At 34.1% G+C, this 22,185-nt stretch overlaps 1 protein-coding gene across 1 annotated transcript; it reads right to left on the bottom strand.

Annotated features, from left to right (window-relative positions):
• Window positions 1-8,798, bottom strand: LOC107901204 (ABC transporter G family member 32). The gene is made up of 24 exons (XM_016827105.2): window positions 8,224-8,798; window positions 7,417-7,537; window positions 7,225-7,313; window positions 7,049-7,133; window positions 6,509-6,668; window positions 6,358-6,434; window positions 6,206-6,259; window positions 5,980-6,070; window positions 5,594-5,895; window positions 5,240-5,521; window positions 4,749-5,065; window positions 4,508-4,668; window positions 4,308-4,411; window positions 3,601-3,760; window positions 3,366-3,488; window positions 3,159-3,250; window positions 2,739-3,071; window positions 2,354-2,644; window positions 2,074-2,157; window positions 1,810-1,943; window positions 1,461-1,688; window positions 1,038-1,209; window positions 682-936; window positions 1-589 (listed from the first exon to the last, which is right to left on the bottom strand). Exons 1-24 carry the CDS (start codon window positions 8,496-8,498, stop codon window positions 317-319), a joined length of 4,263 nt encoding a protein of 1,420 aa, XP_016682594.2. The 5' UTR covers window positions 8,499-8,798; the 3' UTR covers window positions 1-316.
• Window positions 8,799-22,185: the final 13,387 nt, after the last annotated feature.

Below are 22,185 nucleotides of genomic sequence, written 5' to 3' on the forward strand. Positions count from 1 at the left end.
TTTGGAATTTAACGAAATCGTATGACTATATGAATATAACTATGCTGAAAAACATAGTAGCTATTATTGTTCAACATATTAACAAAAATTAAAAAAAAAGAAAAAGAAAAAAACTCAATTTAATCCGATCGGTTCATATAATCCTAATTACATGAGTAATTTACTTTTCCTTATTCTAGATTGCGACTTTTTATATTAAAAGGAAAAAAAAATGTTAAAACAAAATAAACAATTTCACTATAGACCCAAAACATAACATTCCTATACAGAATCGTGTTTGTGAGAGACAACAGCGTATGCATACTCTCCCTTGTCATCATCTCCTCTGGAAATTGAAGGCTTTTATAGCAAAACCAAAGATTACTGCGAAAAAGATGACAAAAAACCCTACCATAACAGCAGTTACGCACAAGAAATCATGCCTATACCCAAACACTTCCTTGAGCAACACTCGCGTAGGCATCGAGTCTGCTCCATTCGAAAGCGCGACGAGCTTGTCGTCATCGCCATACTGCGAAATCACGAGGCCATACAAACTCCAGGCTATGGGGTTTGCCCAGTAATACCATCTCCACCATATAGGAATTCTCTGGAAAATTACACGACATCGTTATTTGCTCATAAGTAAAACCATGCATGGCAGTGAAGAAACCGAGAAAACACAGCTGATTTATTCATTACCTTGTGGGGAATCATAAAGCCGCAGAAAAGGTTCCAAAGCATATAAAATGGAGCAGCGATGATAGCGGCCACGTTATGATTTGGTGTGACCGCGGTCGTCATCATTCCGTAAAAGGTGAAATATAGCAATGTTGAGTACATGAAGTATGTGTACCATATAAATTTCAAAGCAGTCCACTCAAATGATGCCATGGAGTAGAAAATCGAACAGTATATTACTGATTGTGCGAACACGTATGGGAGCTCAATGGCAACCTGGAAAGAAAAAATATGGAAGGACTCAAAGCTAATTTCTAGAAAAATTAAAAGGGGACACAGTTTTGCTCATGTGCAACGGCTGAAAATCGAAGGTCAACCTGAGCAAATGCAAAGGCTAGGCCTGAATACATTCCGGCGGCTCTTTCTCGGTATGAAACAAATCTCTCAATAGAAACAACAGGTTGAACGGCGGTTGCATTTGTGATTCCAATGAAGAGGACTGCAGCATACATGGACCCCATGGCATTGAATAGATCTTGCTGGCTCTCCCTGTAAGTGAACCAAATTGAGACAATAGACTCTATAAGCAAAGATGAGCTGACTAAAATGGAAGATGACATTAGCACACAAAAGAGAATCCCAGAACAGAAGTGATTCATTCGCCATTTTTGAAGGAAAATTGGATATTCCCACAGTTCGCATCATTCTATTCATGTTATGGTAACAAATAAAGATAAACACAGAACAACTTAACATACTGTGCCGTAAATAACATTAAGAAAGATGCCAAGTAGAAAAACCTTTTTGAACCGAATTTCCAGCATATAGTTCCAAGCATCAGCGAGATGACAACAGTGTAGAAGAATTTAACTGCTGTATATTGGGGGTTTCGCCAATAAGATAGATTTTGCTTCCAAAGACATGCTAAAAACTGTTCAAAAAATGATTGGGAATACTTGGATGGAAAGTTCAGTTCTTTCGAGTTGCCACTTGGCTTGCTTAAGTTTTCAACTAACTCCCTGTTGCGCCTGAAATAAAGCAGTACGATGAAATTAGATAAAGAAGTTTCTGAAAATATTAGAACTAAATAAACAATAATGGAATAAGCCAAAGCAAAACAGCTTAAACTCCAAAATAAGTATCCCTTACTGAAATAGATTTGATCTACGATAAATTTCTGCAAAGTCCACATCTAGACGATTTTCTTCAGCTGTTGAAGTAACCTCAAGCATCCAAGCAGCAGGATTATAGCCAGGTCTGATCTTTGGCACTCCTTCAACTGCCTGGAAAACAAAAATGTAGAGTAAGCAAGAATGAGGACCTGGGGGGGTGGGGGGGGGGAAGGTGGCGGCCAAATTCATCGTTTGATAAACAATGAGTTAAAATTTTAGGTATAAACAAGCACAACCCAACCTCAAAATACTTAATGAGTTCGCAAGACTTGGGGCCAAGTGGACCAGCATATATGAGCTCTCCTCCACGCTTCATGAATAAAAGCTGCAATAATAGATTAAACCAGAAGCTGAATGAGAAGTGAATTAAAATGGTTATGTAATGGTGAAGTACAAAATAACTTGTCCCTGGACTCGCCTATGTGACACAATGATATTTCCTATTCATGATCATTTCTATATTTGTGTATACATGTGCGTGTACATAAAAACAGATCATCTATCCACCAAGAGAAAGAGACCTCATCAAAGGATTCAAAAATGTCTATGCTGGGCTGATGGATGGTGCACACAATTGTTCGTCCAGTATTGACAATGTTTCTGACAGTTCTCATTACAATGGCAGCAGATCTAGCATCCAATCCTGACGTAGGCTCATCCATGAAGACTATAGAAGGGTTGGCAACCAGTTCAACAGCAATAGTTAGCCTTTTCCGTTGTTCAGTGGACAAGCCATCAACTCCTGGCAGACCAATCAATGCCCCACTTAATGGAGTAAGCTCCACAAGTTCCATCACCTCCTCGACAAACGCCTGAAAGTCCACCCTAAATAAGTCGATATGATGCACTAAGCTGCCAAATATAAGTAAAAAAAAAAAAAGCAAATGAAAGGTCTTTTATGATTACCCTCTGTGTCTCCAAGCCAACATCTGATGGTAACCGAAGCCAAGCAGAGAATAAAAGAGATTCCAGAACAGTCAAACAGGGAGAATGGATATCATTCTGCTCACAGTAACCTGAAATTCTTGCAAAAGTTTCTTGCCTTTTGGGATAACCTGATATATGTATGCTCCCTTCTATGAGCCCTCCGGTTTTTCGACCAGCTAAAACATCCATGAGTGTAGTTTTACCAGCACCACTGACACCGACCAAAGCCGTAAGCACACCCGGTCTAAATGCTCCAGTAACATTGACCAACAACTGCAATCTATCTTCCGTTATCCCTTGTTGCTTCAATTCCTGAAAAGATACATAGAAAAGAAGGTAATTGATCAACATATTTCCAAAAGAACAAAAAGAAAAGGAAAGAAGGTCAATATACTATACCACAGGGATATCTACAAAGTAATTTATATTGCTGAAAGACATCGAAAGTGGTTGAAATGGGAGAACCATGCCTCTCTGCTTGAAATATTTTCCTGCCCAGCAGTAGAACAGAAAGCATAATTATTTGACTACATACTGACATACACAGACAAAGGCGCGCACGCACGCGCACACAATAAAAAAAGATCTAAAATGTGTATTATTTACCATTAAATGAGCCTGAGTTCTGCAAATAATGTCTCAGCTCGGTAACAACATTTTCACCCTTCCTTCTCCTGTCTCTCTCTTGCAGTTCTTCCTTGGAGAAAACAGCCTGTTGCTTCCCCAGAGCTAAATAACAAAAAGGTATGAAATTAATTATGTTTAGACCAGATATTTAAAATGTTTTGCTAAGAAAGGAAGTTCAGGATTGATAAACTTTGAATAGAACAAGATAGCTTACAGTTAAGGTTAGCAAGAAAGAATGTGAACAGGAGATTCAACAAAACTGTGTATCCCAGCAAGGCACCAACACCTATCCAATACCAGTAGCTCTCTGGAAAATAACTTCGTGCTCTCAATAATGCCTCACCCAATGAGAAGTTAGTGTAGTTTCCAGCTCTCTACAAGCAAGGAAATTTAGTACAGTGGGTTTCAAATTTTTCCCTAAAACCAAGAATGCTGCAACTGTAACTCAATTAAGAAACAACTTTTTGTTGCTCATATCCGAAGTTGGTCTACTTTTATACAAATTCAACCCAAATTCCAACTTGAATCATCTCACAATTAGAGAGCAATAAGGGTGAGATTAAGAGTGAAACAGAAATTTCAAGATAGCTTAAATTAGCTAAATAAATAGATGGACTGCTCGGAGACCATTTTGACGAGCTCAGGCATGCATGGTCATGACATCACCATAACACCATAATGTTGAAGAACAAATGGAAAGCACGCCCCTAACTCATTCATTAATCAATAATAGAAGTTCAGACTCAGCATGCTAATGCAAACTATAGACTATCAAGAACTGTTAAACAGTTATTGCTGCTGATTTTATTCTTCTCCTGACATCGTTACTTTTACCACATTTAATGATAGATGAACAGAAGATTCCTCAGCCACTTAAATTATTAAATTAGAAAATGCAATAATAATTATTTTTGATGTTACCTTATGCCAGGAATTTCCAAGGAATTCATTGACAGAAGCTGCATTTTGAGCATACATCAAAGGAGAAACCCAATAACCCCAGATCCACCAGCTAGGTATACGATCTGTCAGATTGAAGAAGAGTAAATAATCATATAGCATCAGCAATTAAATATATATATGTATATACATGTACTTGGAAAACATGCCTGTCTAATTACCTCTTGAAATAATATAGCCTCCTAGAGCCATCACCACCAACATAGCAAAAGACCCAAAAGTGTTGGCAACTATCATATTTCTTCCCAAGGATCCTATTACACGGAAAAGAGCTATGGACATCTGGTGCAGACAGAAATACAACAAGAACTGCCGAAGAAATCTGCATTGTTTAGAATTAAAATGACGATTCTCTCTAAAATGCCAGAATACATGCCAAAATTCATATGAAAGCAAATTTACCTGGTGATATCAGGATCATAACCAATAACATAGTATGAAATTGCCACCCAAAAACCAGACTCATAGAGAGAAGTTGGAATACTTAGCAGCCAAGAAGGTAGCGTATAAGCCCAGCTTGGATAGAAATGCAAATCCCTATGCTTGTAAAGAACAGGAAGTTTGGCCACCAACATTGAAACCTCCGTAAATCCATTAAAAAGAATAATAACCATGGAAAAGTATAGTGCCCCTAGATACAATCCTCCATCATCAATTGTATTATGGTGCAGTGCCGTCCGCATAAAAACGCTCATAGTAATTAAGGCAACAATAAAAAGCTGGGGAAGAAAAGACAGTTAATATATCAGATTAAATCTCAGAGGAATTTTAGCTATATGACAGGAAGATAAAAGAGAACACAAACTAATCTAATAGATCAACACCCCTACACTCAACACTAAACTTCCACTAGAAATTACTAGTATGTTCCCCGATAAAGTTTCAGCACTTACCTGAATAAATTTGAAAATATAGATAAATGAATTCCGTTTCATCAGTAGCATTTGCCAGTCAAAGCTGGTCTTAAGAAGTTCACTCTTCTTCACGCCATAGCGAGAAGTTGAAAGTGCTAAAGGATGGTTATAGCGACTATCAAATGGAATGCTTAGTTCCTCATGCAAATTCTTCCCAATTTGATAGGATCGGAAAGCCTCGGCAAATTTTCCTGGAGGGATGTAACGATAAGGGTGGAAAGGAAGAGACCAATACTGCTCTTGATCCTTTTTCGACAAAACCTGTGTGCAGAAAACTTGAGCAAATACAATACCATCTATTATACGTTCACAATGCAAGCTCTAGCCTCATACCTCTTGCAAGAAGTCTGCCACATTCTTTCTTTCTGGACATCTAAATCCCATAAAAGCAAAGAAATCAAGGGCTGCATCACGAGGACCTTGGTATAAAATCTGGCCCTCACATAAAAGTATAACATCATCAAACAACTCGTAAGTTTCCGGAGCTGGCTGAAGCAGAGAAATTACAGTGGTCCCATCCAGTGCACGAGTAGAGTGTCTCATATATTTAACAATTTGGTAAGTAGTAGAACTATCAAGCCCATTTGATATTTCATCCATGAACAACACTCTAGCTGGGCCAACTAATAATTCACCTGAAATAAGAGTTATGACGAATCAGCATGAATGAAAAGCAGATAGCTGCTTGCTAAGGAAGAAGAATAGTACAAAGCTTAAACCTGTTGTAAGCCGCTTTTTCTGCCCCCCTGAAATACCTTTAAGCATTTCATCTCCCACCAACGTGTCAGAACATATGTCCAACCCTAAAATCTGTCAGATGAATTTTAATGCTTCAGACTACATCAAGATTGCTAAATTGCTAATTGCAAGAGAAATGAATCACTTGAGGTATTAAAAACACAGAATGGGAAATGAATCAGAGAGTGATCAGCATCTAGAGAATACCTTCATGATGTATTCTACCACGAGGCTCGTCTCTTTCCCCCCCAAAGCTAGTGACTAGGAACAAGAAGTTACGTCATCAATAGCTCTTAGAATTGTTGTCAATTAATAAAATGATTACAACCCAAGTAAGGTTGGCAACCCATGACACTTACCTTCATAAAGATATCGAGATCTTCATCGGGTTTTATCCCAGCATTCTTTTCCCTTCTTGCAAGCTCCAAAAGCATATCTTTTGCAGGTATGCATAAGTAAGCAGCGAGGAATTACGAATTATGGACATAAAGATTATTTCTCAATGCTTACCATACTTAACTCCAACACCTTGACACCTTCCTGCAAATTCAAGTGTTTCCCTCACAGTCATTTCAGCTACATGCCAGTCCTGTTGACTGACATAAGCAGATGTCCTCGGAGGAACAAATTCCTTTAGTCCATGTCCATTATACGTAATTTTCCCCGACATCTACAAAGTAATAAAATATAATAACTAACAAGAAAGGAATGAAATATTAGTAGATAACTAAGTTTCTTAGTTGTTCATGGTGAGTAAATATGCTTTAATTAGATTACCAATTATGTCTAGTTGAATGGACTTTTAGTTACACTGGCATATTCTGAGCCCATTTAATGACATAGAATCATTAAAACCGATCTCCATGGGCGTTTCACACGCTACCAAACTACTATCCTATCAATTCTTAACTATGTAAACGGTAGAAAATGCAAATAGACTTTAGCTTTTTGCTTTCATTTTCACAACCTTTCAGGTCTATGATTCCGATATTGGCCAAAATAATTGGTTGTTACCACAGTTACCATAGAATCTCCCAAGTATCAAAATACCTGCAAATGAGATCCAAGGCGTCCAGCCAAGGCCAACAAAAACGTCGTCTTTCCAGAGCTTGGAGGGCCCAATAATAACGTTAATCTACAAATTATAGTAGTAATAAATTATGTAGCGGTTAATCATAATTATAACCATTCCGTAAATTAGTAAATGGAAACTTATTTGGACTCACCGTGAAGGCCTTATAATCCCACTACATCCATCTAATATAGTCAACTTGCTTCTCCTTCCTTGATATATACGCAACCGTCTCAAAAATGCCTGAAAACAACATTTTAATGTTATGAAATTAATATTAGCATGGCCATTAAGAAGATAGCATTATATATGCTTATAGAAAGGGGTTAATTCTTTCAGATTTTACCTCAACCATGTTAAAAATAAAATTGGGAATGGTTGGCAATGCTCTGCTCCCAACATGGACAAAAGATTCAACAGTTAGATTCTGAAACCGAACCTCAATTTTCGGGAATTCCAAATCCACTCTGTAAAACCACAAACCAGAGAAATATTAATCAACAATGATGACCACTCTAGGGGTAAAAATTAATAAAAGCAAACTCAATCAAAGACGTCAAAATAAAATGTTGAAATTATTCCCACGAGAAATGCGAATTCTAGCTTCTAATTAAAAGAAAGTTTAAATCATTTAATTTTTATTTTATAAGAACCAAAAACCTGTTCGCATTCAATAAATCATTATACATTTCTAAAAAAAAAGGTTTCTTTTTCCGATACAAACATGATAAAAGCTCACTTTACTAATGCAAATGATCCCACGGTAGAATAGCAGAATGTAAAAATATATAGTAACAATTGTCAGAGAGTTCAATAAAACATGATGACTGATGTCAAATTTGAATAAATTGAATAAAGAAAACAACCTCTTGAATCTAATACCGCAAACAGTTGTCATTATACGTCAATCATTTGTCTGTTAAAAGATATTTTCATAGATTAACTTAACGTAGCCCAATTAAACTATACGGTAACTGACGTCAGAGTTTTTTTTTAGAAAGCGCAAAATTCCAGAAATCTTCATTGTCTATTCTTGTCAATATTCTACTATATCAAAACAAAGCATAAATTCTCTTTGTTCTTTCATTTTAAGCTTAAAAAAAACTTAAATAGCATATAACAATTAATATAAGAATAAGCAGACGAGCATTACGCGTCGAATCGTTTCCTCATACGATCAAAGAAGCGTTCAGGATCGTCATCAACAGAGTTAACGAGGCGTTCGAGCAAAAGCCTTTGGTCGGTAGACTCCAGCTCGCTAACATCCACTTCTTTGGAGTCACCAACTATGTCCTTGAATATTCCCCTTCGAACTCTCGAGTACGTCGGCAGCCTCTCCAGCGCCGCCCATCTTAACGCCTCCTCATCATCCTCCTCCTCCCTGAACGAAGCCGACCTGGAGAACACGTTCTCCGCCGAGTTCCACATTGCCTCCGATCAAAGATCTAAAACACCAAAGAAATAGAAAAGAAAAGAAAAACGGGAGTTGAATGTCAGATTTGGAAATGTGGCGGAGCTTTTATGTAAGTGAAAGAAAAAGAGCTTGTATGGTCTTTATAGATGGGTAGTTGAGCTTTGCATTTATGGCGGCTTCGTTTTTATTTTCTCTCTCTATTTTCCTGCATTTTCTTAATCTTTTTGTACTGAATCTGTTTTCGGCTCAACTTAATTGTAGTTTACTTGGTTGTTTATTTCCTCTACTGAATTCGTTTTTGGATACGTTAGAGTTGTGCAGGGAAGGCCCGCGGGAAAGAGAAAATATTAATGGCCACACCACCTCTCGCGTACGTAAGTACGTACTCGCTCTAGGATTGTGACAAGTTTAAATATAAAAAATCATTGATCAACATGGCTGGGGGATTATGCATGTGGTGGATGGAGACTGATATTAGATGGGTAGACCTGCGAGTGCGGCTGGGAATTAATGCCTGCTGCTTTCAAATTAAAACGGTTGGGAAAAAAGGGAGAATTTTCGTCTTTGTTTATTTTGGACAAAATACCATAAAAAGTTTTTTTTTATTTGTCGAAATAGGCTCAGTATTTTATTATTTGTCCACGTCAGCGCGATGTCAGGGGACGTGGCAGAAAATCGCGTCCCAGAGGGCGCGCTTTGCTTACTTGGAGGGAAATCGCTCCCTCAAATGCGCGTTTTGTTGCCACGTATGCGCTCCCTTGGGGACACGTTTTGCCCGTGCATAAATAGTAGCAACGGCTACTTTTTTGACCGTTGGTGACCCCCCAACGGAAAAAAAAACTATAAAACTCCCCCACCTTCATTTTTTTTCACAACTAAATCATTTCTCTCAATTTCTCTCTAATATTCTCTCAAATTCCTCTCAAATTCCTCTCAATTTTCTATTTAAAAGAGCTTCAAATTTTTAATTATTTTTAAAATAGTTTTAAAATTTTTTTTAAATCATAAAAATTTGTACCAATTTAGCAATGGTTAGGGAATTGATTCGTCTTGATGACAAACATATATCCGTGGAACAAATGAAAATGATAAGTGTTAAATTTAATTTTTAAATATTATTTAAGATTTCTTTTATTTATGAAATTTTAAATAATTATTATTTTATTATTTGTTATAAAAGTCTGTAGATCGGATATTGCAATGTTATATCCGCAATATGCATGATCCTCCATCACCGTTGGTAGAGAATTACCTGTGGGAGGCAGGTTTTTGGCACGTGGTGACAATAGGCCGGGGATGTAAGTGGGCCCCAAAACTAATCAGTGCGTTGATCGAGAGGTGGAGACCCGAGACGCACACATTCCATCTTCCATGTGGAAAGTGCACTATCACTTTGGAAGATGTCAATTTGCAATTGGGATTGCCAGTGGACGGGTACGCAGTCACCAGGTCTGTTCAATCTAGTGATTGGGGAGCGGTATGCTACGAGCTGTTGGGCGCTATTCTGGAAAATATTAACGGAGGTCGAATCGAGATGGGCTGGTTACGAGACACATTCTCGGATCCGGAAGATTATTCAACCGAAATAGAAAGAATCTGATATGCTTGGGCATACATTCTTCAGATAATTGGAGGTTATCTGATGCCAGACTTGTCACGGAATCTCATACATCTAAGATGGCTGTTGAAACTCGTTGATTTTCGAGCAGCTGGTGAATTTAGCTGGGGGTCTGCCGTGTTGGCAACATTATACCGGGAGATGTGCCGGGCGACGCGACCGAATAAAGCGAAAATCGGAGGTTGCTTGTCACTACTGCAGTCATGGGCACGATTTCACTTTCTATTTTTACGTCCTCAAGTGGACTAGCCGTATACATTCTCACTTATAACGAGGTAAATTTTATATTAGATTTTACAATTATTACGTAGATTTAAAATATAATCGAATGCTAAAAATTTATTTAATTAGGTGGAACCATCCGACAAGTTATGTTCGATTACCTACCTCTTTTGAAGATATAAGGCTTCTATTGGACCAAAGGTCGGAAGCACAAGTATTAAATAAAATAGATATTTCCATAATGAGATAGTCGATTGGTATTTAGTATTTAATACATAACTAATATTTCCATCATGGTCATATAGTTTGAATGGACACCATACGAGGATCCAACAATTCAGGCAGTAATTCCGGATGAGTACTTCCAAAATTGAAACGGTTGGCATGTGAAAGTCTTATTGGTCAACTTTGCGACTGTGGAGATACACCAGTCGGACAGAGTATTAGGACAATTTGGATTCCGACAACCGATTCCTGTGGCACCTGAGGTGTTGGATGATCATCACAAAATCGACATACGGTAATTGCATACGGATTGGCCGAGATTCTGGTCACACTACATCCAAATGTGGGAAGATCGGTATGACTATATACCTACTCGGGAACCGATCATTATTCCAGAGTTAGCGTGCGTGTCGAAATACATGCCATGGTTTAGGATCCATGGAAAGCCTTATTTTCTCTCGCCAGAGGAGAGGCAGCGGCAATTGCGTGTCCAAAGGGAACGGCGTGGCCATTTAAATCCAAGAAGAATGGACGACGACGCAGGCCCATCAACGAGGCCCAAAAATTCACCCGGCCATCATCAGTGCCCATAACTTCATTAGGCCCAGCAACAGCACCGACACAGTCACCCGACCCAGCAGTTCAACCAACGATACCTACGGCACAACCTTTTCAGATGATGCAGTATCCTAGCCCTTTTATGTATCCTAACCCTTATATGTTTCATTTTTCTAGTCTCATGGCAAGTTGGAGTCAATAGCCCGGTTCATCTCCATTTTTTATTACACCGAGTAGACCGTCGATGTATAGGCCATCGTCGCAGGAGGGATCACAAGAGGGGCCGTCGGGGAGCTCTTCTTTTTACCAAACTCCATCACCGTATGGGTTTCAAACACCTTCGCCGTTAATGATGCAAACACCTCCACATTCACTATTTTATCAAGGTGGGTCATCATCCCAACACCGACAACCAGATCCCCTACCAGATGAACCAGAATCTCAGCCGGAGCAACCATAACCCCCTCCGGAAGCTGGACAAAGAAGGAATCTAGCGCGTAACTGTCGACGACTGCCATGTGGCACTGAATCCGGCGAGCACAAAGATTGATTTTTATTTTAATATATTTGTACAAATAGTTTATATTAATGTAATAAAATACAAAATAGTTTATTTTGAATATTTTGATATTATTTGATGTAATAAAATACAAAATAGTTTATTTTGAATAATTTGATATTATTTGATATAATAAAATACAAAATAGTTTATTTTGAATATTTTGATATTATTTCATTTAATAAAATACAAAATAGTTAATATTCTTAATAATAGAAATTCTTTTAAATAAGGCAATATGTTGAACACTTGGCATACTATTTCATTTAATAAAATACAAAATAGTTTTGAATAAAGTGATTGTAATTTACTTTAATACTTTTAATGAAATAGATTTAAAATAAAATAAGTAAATATTTTGAATATTTGTACCAATTTTTGATTTCAAAAAAATATAAATAATACAAAGTTGTTTACAATGACGTTCAACTATTGCGATTTGGGCATGATCGGCTTGTATGGCTTAGATTCCTACACCATCCGCACAACTTCTATTGACTGGCTGTTTCTCGGATATCCATATTGTTACGTATTCTAGTCGAGCAAGGTCGACCTTTTGGTTTGCGACGCAATTCTCTATCCGGTAACAGCTTAAAAGGAGCAAGCGATACGGGCGGCCACTTACGTTCATCTAGGACCGGTGGGAAAATGTGTCTCCAGACGTTGTACATGTTTTCTAATTTGTACACTTTGTCGACATAGCTCATCGGATCCAGACGGAGATTCTGACAAGCTGCAATTACATGAGCGCATGGATAACGAAGTGCATCAAACATCCCACAGTCACAAGTCCTATTTCGCAAGTGTACACGATATTGCCTGCCAATAACACCTTGGTGCGGTCTGTCAAACTCTGTCACGCGAAACCATAAGTTGTCTCGATCTTGACACACTGTGTGCATGGTGTTCGCCCGTGCCTTGGCCTTGTTAATTTTTTTCACTACCTTACTGCACCATACATGGCATCTCTGCATCTGACCTGCATAACTCGCTGCTCACTTTGGAAATAGTGCCGCCAAACGAAAATATGCTTCTCGCACAATCGATGTTATTGGTAGATAGCGTGTTTCTTTTAGAACAGAATTTATGCATTCAGCCAGGTTTAAGGTCATATGACCATATCGTAGGCCGTTGTCGTATGCTTGTGCCCACTGTTTGAAACGTATGTTACAAAAGTAGTCCGCACCTTCGCCGTTAATTAAACACAAAACTGCCAACATCTCGTGAAAACGGTCTTTATTTATTTCATACCCTGCCAATATAAGTTCATAACAAAGATTACATATCACTTTTTCATTTACAATAAATTCAAAATGGCAAATGAAATAACACAGATAGAGACTAAATACTCATGTTGGTCACTTGTCGTCGTTCACTCTTAGATGAATATTTCTTGTAGTAGTTGGAAGCAACGTATCTTAGGCAATATCGATAGTGTGTGCGCTGTCATAAGCTTCCCTGTTGATCAAATGTAGCTAGTATATCGGTGTCCCGATCAGAAATAACACAAATATCAGGTTGGGGGCACACATGCCTCCTTAACCTAGATAGAAAGAAATCACAGTCATCAGATGACTCACTTGGTGTTATTGCAAACGCAATTGGAAGAATTCACCCACTGTCATCATGTGCCACTGCAAACAATAGCCGATGAGCATACTTACCAAATATAAAGCTACCGTCAATTTGTACCAATGGCTTGCAATACGGAAATGTGTCTCGGTATTGCTTAAAGGTCTAAAACAGGCGTTTGAACACTTGGAATCCACGTAGCAATCGATCGTTGTAGTACGCATGTTCCGTTTCAAGATTTGTGATGCAACCTAGGACGTATCTCTCTAGCACTTGACACCACTGTCATATTTCATTATATGAAGCGTCCCACCCACTATGCATCTTCTCCAACGCCTTCTGCTTAGCTATCCAAGCCTTGATGTAAGAGGGCATGTACCTCATTTGGTTATGAATATTGGCAATTAAGACCGGCACTAAAGTCTTGGGATATGCTTTCACTGTGGGTAGTATCAAGCTAGCTAATATAGCTGAATCCATCTTAGGATGATCTTGGGAAACACCTATAAACGGAGTACATTAAATAATGCAACATTACATAATAACAATATTATTTAGAAATTGTCAATACTGTACCTGCAGCACATGTATGTGGACCTTTGTACTTTTTTATCTCCCACAACCCTGTCATTTTCCTCAACGAGCGTAGATTTTCCATGAACATGTGTCGTTTTGCACGGCACACTTCGCCTCAAACTTATCAGATTTGGATTTAACCACGTGGTAGTTAACGCCGTTATTGATGCTATGTTGTTTCAAAACACCAATAAAACTATCCTTGTTGGAAAACTGATTACCAACTTCAAATTCACCCGAATCCAGCATCAAACATCGACCCACTGATGTACATGTCCCATCCACCGACATAGTGTCTTGCAGGGGATGTGCATTCCATACCGCTACTAAACATGGGTTGTTCCGTGTTTTGTAACCCGCTAACCGAGTGTCGGCTAGTGGTCATGTATACCTTTTGAACACCAGTCGCAAGTACATCATTTGGCGATGTAAATTGTACATATAACTCAATATAAGGTGCTCCACTAGCAAGATGAGTCTGCACGATTGCCTCCAAGCTACGAGCACCTTTTATGTCGAACGAGTCATATGTCACCGGATCAACAAAAGAACAAAATCGATAAATAGACAGAACTTTCATTGGCGTCGTTTTGAAAATTTTACGCCTAATTCTTTTACGAAGTTCTGTCAAATCTATGTTCTGGTTAAAAACCAGTCGCACTATATTCTCTGATAAAAAAAACACCGTTCTCAGTGTGGCAAACCTCACCATCATAGTAAATAACAGCACTAATACGTTCACTCATCTCTAATTTCTAACCTTCTTAGCCTCTCTAAATTGTTTTTGCTGTAACTTATGCAATCTGAGAACATTTTTTACCTCATTTATAGCCTCAGCCCAAACATGCTACTGTAGCAAAAACGCGTCAACGTGGGAGCGATTTCAGAAATTCTTTTGATAAAGCATCCTGCTTAAAGCGTTTTTATACTATTTGCTTTGAAACGTCAACTCGAAATTATTTTTTCAGGACCTACTGTAGCAAAAATTTCAGAAACTCTTTTGATAAAGCATCCTGCTTTAAGTGTTTTTTATACTATTTGCTCAGAAACGTCAACTCGAAATTATTTTTTCAGGACCTACTATAGCAAAAGCGCGTCCACGTAGGAGCGATTTCAGAAATTCTTCTGATAAAGCATCTTGCTTGAAGCGTTTTTTATACTATTTGCTCAGAAACGTCAACTCAAAATTATTTTTTCAGAACCTACTGTAGCAAAAACTCATCCACGTGGGAGCGATTTCCTTAATAAATTTTTAATTTAATTACTCACGTAACCCTCAACCCTAATTTAATTAATTTTTTCTTAAAAACCCATAAACACGAAACCTAATCCAATTTTGAAAAAATTATAATTAATTTAATTAAAAAACCCTAAACCCTAATCCCTTATTTGTTTAATTTTTTCTCCAAAACCCTAAAAATCCTAAAAACCCTAAACCCTAACCCTAACCCTAAAAATCCAAAACCTAACATAGGGAGAAACGGGAAAAATGCATCCCCAAGGGAGCGCTTACGTGGTAACAAAACGCACCCTTGAGGGAGCGATTTCCATCCACGTAAGCAAAGCGCGCCTTCAGGGACGCGATTTTCTGCCATGTCCCCTGACATCACGCTGACGTGGACGCGCTTTCGGGAAAAAGGGTCATTTCGATAAATAATAAAATACTGGGCCCATTTCGATAAATTTAAAAAAAAAGACTTTTAATAGTATTTTACCGGTTTATTTCCAACATAACTATCACTTTCTTTCTTTTTTAATATTCCTTATTTAATTAAAACGCATGATTTTATAGATCTCACTTTATTAATTTTTTTATTTTTAAATATTTTATTTAGAGTTGTGATTAAAGTTTTTATTTGAATAACATTAATTCCCATTTCCCTCATCTTTTTTCGTATTATATAAAAATAAATTTTTAAAGCTTTTGTAGGATTAATATATTAAAATTTTAATAATGAAATTTATTAATATAATTATATTTTTTTATGTATGTAATTTTTTAAAATAATCTAATATTTTTATTATATTGATTTAAAATATTATCATGATTTTTTCATGAAACTAATAACTAAACATTTTTAATTATTCAATACTTGACATGAATTAAATTAAGCAGAATAATAAAAATATTACTCAGTAAATCCCTCCCCTTTGTTAAATATTCAAACATTATTGAAGTCATTTAAAAAAAATTATAGTATAGATTTACTTTTCTATATAAATTAATGAGATTGAAATACTTATAATATTTATATACTATTGAAAGTCATAAAAAGCATACCTTTTAAATTCTCAGTATTTATTTCAAATTTATAAATTTTAAAAAATACATTATGAGTATTGCACTTACCTGGTTTTTTAGTATTTTATTGATATCACTTTTAAAATGAAATTTAGGTGGCCAATTGAGTCTTAGTTTGACTGGTATGGGTATTGTTGATAATGTAAGAGGATGTGGGTTTGAGTGCGCTGAAGTGCATTATCCTTTTATTTATGGGTTAGGGAGGGATTATGAATAGTTTCAGATATGATCAGAACCTACAATGAGACTATTAAAAAAAATTACAAACTATTATTTAGTTAGACATGAGGATTTATATATTTTTTATTTATGCATTTTATCATATCATAGTTATATTAAAATATCATTATTCATGAATTAGAAAATTCTAATTTTGTATTATGAATAGATTATATCAAGTTACTATATTTTATTATTTTAATGCTAAGGAAAAAAAAATACAATAACTAATTAATTCATTGTTGTAATTAAATCCAAAAACATAAAATTAATTATTTTAATCTCATCGCTATAATACTTAATTTCATTACTGTAGTAGTTAATCTTATCTTTACCGCTATTTTTAATCTCATGATCACCAAGGGGCAGGTAGAGACCTTGTCCCCCTAGAAAATTTGTGATTTAGTCCCTCCAAAATTCAAATTTTATAAATTAAAACACGATAAAATTGCATTTGACTCCCCTAAAATAGTAAGATCATGATTTAGTCTTTCTAAAAATTATAAAATTTTAAGCTTACAATGAAAAAAAATTAATTTAATTTCAACCCCTCCGAAAAAAATTATTCCAATAATTTAAAATATGATGAGAAAAAAATAACAAAAAATAATATAATATATTTCTGAAAATTTTCAATACAAATGATACACTTATAAAAAATTATATAAATTTTAACATAAAAAAGATTACTAATTTTCAGCGTAAGATTGAAAGGATTGGGTAAAGATCCATTAAATTTTAGAGACAAATTTAGTTCCACCTAATGCAATTTTCATGACCAAATCAAAGAAAAAAAACATATGAATTGCTTGTTTACCTACTTTTTTATTTGTTTATTTCTCGATGCAAATAAATGACGTACACTGGTACTGACTCACTATTTTGGTTTTCAGGGAAAATTAAGTCCCATGTTTTTGTTCTTCTTTTTCTTTAATTACTCATCAAACCTACCAAAGAATTTCATGGAATCTTGTTTCAACTTCACATATACTCTACTTTATTCTATTCTTCTTCTTGTTCACATTCTTATATTCTTTTAAAATTTTATGTTTTTAAGTTATTGGAATATTATTTTCATTATTAGTATTATTAATAGTAGAAGTAATAAAAAGTTCTAAATCGTGCATAAAAACGCATGGTAAGGTTGAAGTTTGAGTCTCTTATTATATTTAAGCCATGCCTGAATTCTCTTCAAATTTTATGTTCATCCAAAATATTTTTCGATTATCATTTTATTTGTATTTTTAATGGTTGATTATAATTATAAATGGAGATAAGGTAATCCTTTAATCTTATTTTTTTTTTTAAAAAAAACTTTGGGCATTAGTATAAAATAGATTATTTTATGAAACTATTATGAGATATTTTAAAAATAATAGTAAAGTATACGAAGGCATTCGCTTAATGGAAATATTAAAATTAATAATTAGAATAAGAATTTAGAGCATAATCAATTAAATTAATTCTTATAATTAATTAAGGTTAAGAGAATAGAGATCCTAAAATTCATGATTTGATCCTCGTACTATGATTGGTGTAAGAAGAAATCAGATTACATACATAAAATGATTTCTCTTTGTTAGGTATAACAGGTTATGACTTTTATTATTATTATATTCTCTCTTCTGTAACTTGAACGATTTCTTGATTTTGGTGGCTTAGTCATGGAAAGATTTGGTAGACGCATTTCCACAAAATAATTGGGGAAATTCGATCAACATAATTAACGCTAAATGGGAAAATTATTTGCCAATAAAAAATTGGGAACACAACTTTCCTTGTGGATGGGGTAGGTTAGATTTTAACTAGGGAGGGTTAATGTAATTTGTTGTTAAATTTAGCAACTACATCTATTTTTATATTTATAATTTTGGGTCTACTTTCATATTTGAACTTAATAATTAGATCAATTTTTTGGAAAAAAATAGATTTTTGGAAGCTTTGAGGCATGTTCTCGATTAGTAAAGGTGGATATTTGAATCATAAAATTATGGTTTTATATTCTACCCCATGAGACCTTTACAACCGTATATCATATGTTCAAGATGGTTGAGTGATGTATGAAAAATTGATGCTCCAAGTAAGTCACTTGTGAATTATGTTCAGGAAAATGGAAAGCTCAGTCCCACATTGGTTAAATATCAAGTGTGTAATATGTTTATATATATAAACCAACTTAACAATTATTGGATGACTAAATTAATGTTTTTCCTTGTACGTAGGGGAATATAACTCTAAATCTATTGAGGTTGGGGCATAATGTAAAATGTTTGGATTGATTGGGCTTTTTTAGGTTTGTAAATATTTTAGCCCAATATTTAATTTTATTTTTTTCTCAACAGGTGAAAACAAGCTTCAACTACCTACCGACCTACAAGTATAATATTTCGATCCAGTCTTTATTTTTGTTTTTCAGATTATATATATAAATATATATTTTTTAATTTTGTAGTTATGACGTGACATAATCTCAAAGTGAAACATCATCATATTTTTACAAAATTCAAGTTCAAAGACTATAATAGGAAAAGCTATCAAGCTCGATGCCAAAATAGATCTAATTGCTAAGTTTACGGGCTAATTAAGAATTGATTTTCTGAGGGTAAAAGACACTTAGCCTCAAGTTTATTGTAAATACGCTTACCCTTCTGATTTCAAGATTGTTCATTTACCCTTCAAGTTATTCACGTCTAGATACATTTTGATTGTTAGCCTAATTAAGCTTTATAGTGATAAATTATGGTTATAGTTATTTAGATATGTTCTTCGTAATTACAATGTGACTGTATTTGTAACTTCAAAAAGATTACATATATTAATTAAAAATACATTACGTTAAAAATATGATTATATTAGAGTAAAAAGCAATTTTATAATTTAGTTTAATAATAATTAAAATGTTTTTATAATTAATTAGATTTTTTATTATATTTAATTAAAAATTATTGAATATAAATAGTGAGCTTTTCTTTTTATTTAAAATTCATTTAATAAATAACTTTAAAAAGTTAGTAGATTTTTATGAAACTTCGGAATAAGTGAGAATTTTTTTGTACGTGGATTTTTTTTATTAGGGTTTGAATACTTTTCCCTTTTTAAACTTCATCTTTAAGCCCGAATTTATTATTTCCTTAATATTAAAAAATAATTAATATCTATTTTACTTAAAAATATAATCTTTTTACTCGTTAAATAATAATTTAGATCAAATAAAACTAATTCTAGCGAACAGATATAATAGAATTTTTTAAAATTTATAAGAGATTTCAAATAGAATTTTTGAATAATTAAAATTTTCCGTTCAATTTATAATTATAAAGGGATAAATTATTTTATGGATCATTCTCATCATATCATCGATAGTCCCTTTCCAATTATTTAATGACATTTCAGTAATTTTTTCATGTCATTGATACATTTTTTTATCTTGAACATCGAACCTTAAATCCTAAATCCTGAACTTGGGGTTTTGATTTAGGGTTCGAGATTCAAGATTCAATGTTTGGGGTTTAAGGTTCTAGATTGAGGTTTTAGGTTCGGGATTCAAGATAAAAAAAATCAAAATTATATGTCAAAGACATGAAAAAAATTTGCTGAAATGTCATTAAATAATTAAAAAATGACCATGAATGATGTGGTTGGAAGTAGAGGTGTTCATGGGTCAGGTCGGGCCGAGTTTAAGCATGATATTAACATACTTTATGCTTGCCCAAGCCTGGCCCGACCAGAAATCTGGGCCTAAAATTTTGCTTATACCTTCTCATATTTTCAAAAGGCTAACCCAAGCCCATTTAAGCCCACCCATATAATTTTTAATTTTTTAAGAAATATTTATATTATATTATTTTAATATTTAATATACATTTTTTATTTATTAAAATTTTTTATATAGTCATCTTAACATTATTTTAATGTTTACATTAGAGTAGTATTATATATTTAGTCTATTTATTTTTTAATGTGTTCTAAATTACATAATATATAAAAATAACATAATCTAAAGTATTATAAACTAAAGAGGGGTTGGGTTAGGCCGGGCTGAGCTTGGGCCTTGAATGTTCAAGCTCGAGCTTGATCCATATTTTAAACAAGCCTTTTTTTTTTTACCCAGACTCATTTTTCGAACATAATATTTTTATCTAAACGACTCAACCCCTTCAAATTTTAGGCGGGCCTTAGGACCTGGATGGATAACTCAACCCATAAACAGGTATAGTAAAAAGGTTCATAAAATAATTTATTTTTTAAAATGCTTCCTGATCTTATGTCATTTATTACATATGATTTCGTTATAAATCAATAAACATACACTTCATAAATGTAATTTTCATTTAACTGTAATAACTAGGAAGGGCTAATGTAATTTGTTGTTAAATTTAACAATTAGATTTATTTTGAGATTTATTATTTTTGACCTATTTTGATATTTAAACTTGACAATTAAATTAATTTTGGTATCTAAATTTAGACACCATAATTATATGATAAGGTGTCTTTCTGCAATTTTATTAGATCATCACTTGAAATTTTTAAATATATATTTAATAATATAATTTTTTTAACTTCAAGTGATGACGTGACATAATCTCAAAATGACATATCATCACACTTTTACGAAATCCAAGCTTATGGATCATAGTATGAAAAGTTACCAAGTTTAATGCCAAAATAGACCCAATTACCAAATTACTAACCAAGAATTAAATTAACTCAATTTGGAATCGATTTTTGAGGGTAAAAGACACTTACCCCCCAAGGTTTAGTGTACATACACTTACCCCTATGGTTTCAAGATTATCCATTTACCCGTGTAAGTTTGAAGAAAATCGATAAACCTACCTAAGATTTATTTGCTAAGAAAATTTTATATAAAAAGACAATTATAACATTGTTATTATTTATTTTTGTGCTTTTTATTTTGTCTATTTTTTTAGTTTTAATTGCAAAATTATATTTGATCTTTTATAAAATAAATTATATTTGACTTCAGTTAAAATTAAGTATTTTAATTTATATTAATAATATTGAATTTAATTAGTTACCATTATTTAAAAAGTTCAAATGAAAAAAATTGATTAAAACATAAAAGGAAAAAGGGAAAAAAATAATCTTAACATTAATATATAATTAAAATTTAAATAGTTAACATGTAATTGCATAAAAATATTAAAAAAAGAAACAAAAAATAAAAAAGAAAGACAAAAACAAAATATTTCATTGAGAACAATTTTTTAAAATAATCTTACAACTAATGAAGTTTTAACTTAATAGGTAAAGTTATGGATGACAAATCCCAAATCGCCTTATTGGATTGAACCCATCTACTTTGAATGGAGTGGATTTTTCGTTTGAAAAGTGGATGTGAGATGGGGCGTGGGGGATTTTTTTCTTTTGAATATTGAGTATAGAGCGGTTATGGTAATCACTTGTGCTGTCCCAATCGCTCCACTATATAAATTTACCATTTTATCTTTGTATATTTAAACTATTAAAAGGGTAAAAATGTAATAAATAAAATAGAAAAAAATAATATATTTTATGTTTAAATAATTTTTTTGAAGAATTATATTTAAATATTTACTTGACTTTAAAAAGATTGAAAAAAAATGAAGATAAATAGTAAAAATTAAATTGAAGCAAAGCAGGGTGAGGCTAGGATGGATGCATTCAATATACATGGAGGTGGTAGTGGTTTTCAAGATTGTATATCCATAGTAAAGAGAGAGGAGTGGTGGACTAGATTATGCCATTTGTGGAGCGATAGTGGATTTAGCATTATTCGCCCCCACCCCACTCCATTGTCTTCCCTAAGCAAGGTTAAGGCTTTGAGAATTTTAAGATCTCATGTTT

The sequence above is a fragment of the Gossypium hirsutum genome, chromosome D06, assembly GCF_007990345.1.
Source record: "Gossypium hirsutum isolate 1008001.06 chromosome D06, Gossypium_hirsutum_v2.1, whole genome shotgun sequence".
Lineage (NCBI taxonomy): Eukaryota > Viridiplantae > Streptophyta > Magnoliopsida > Malvales > Malvaceae > Gossypium > Gossypium hirsutum.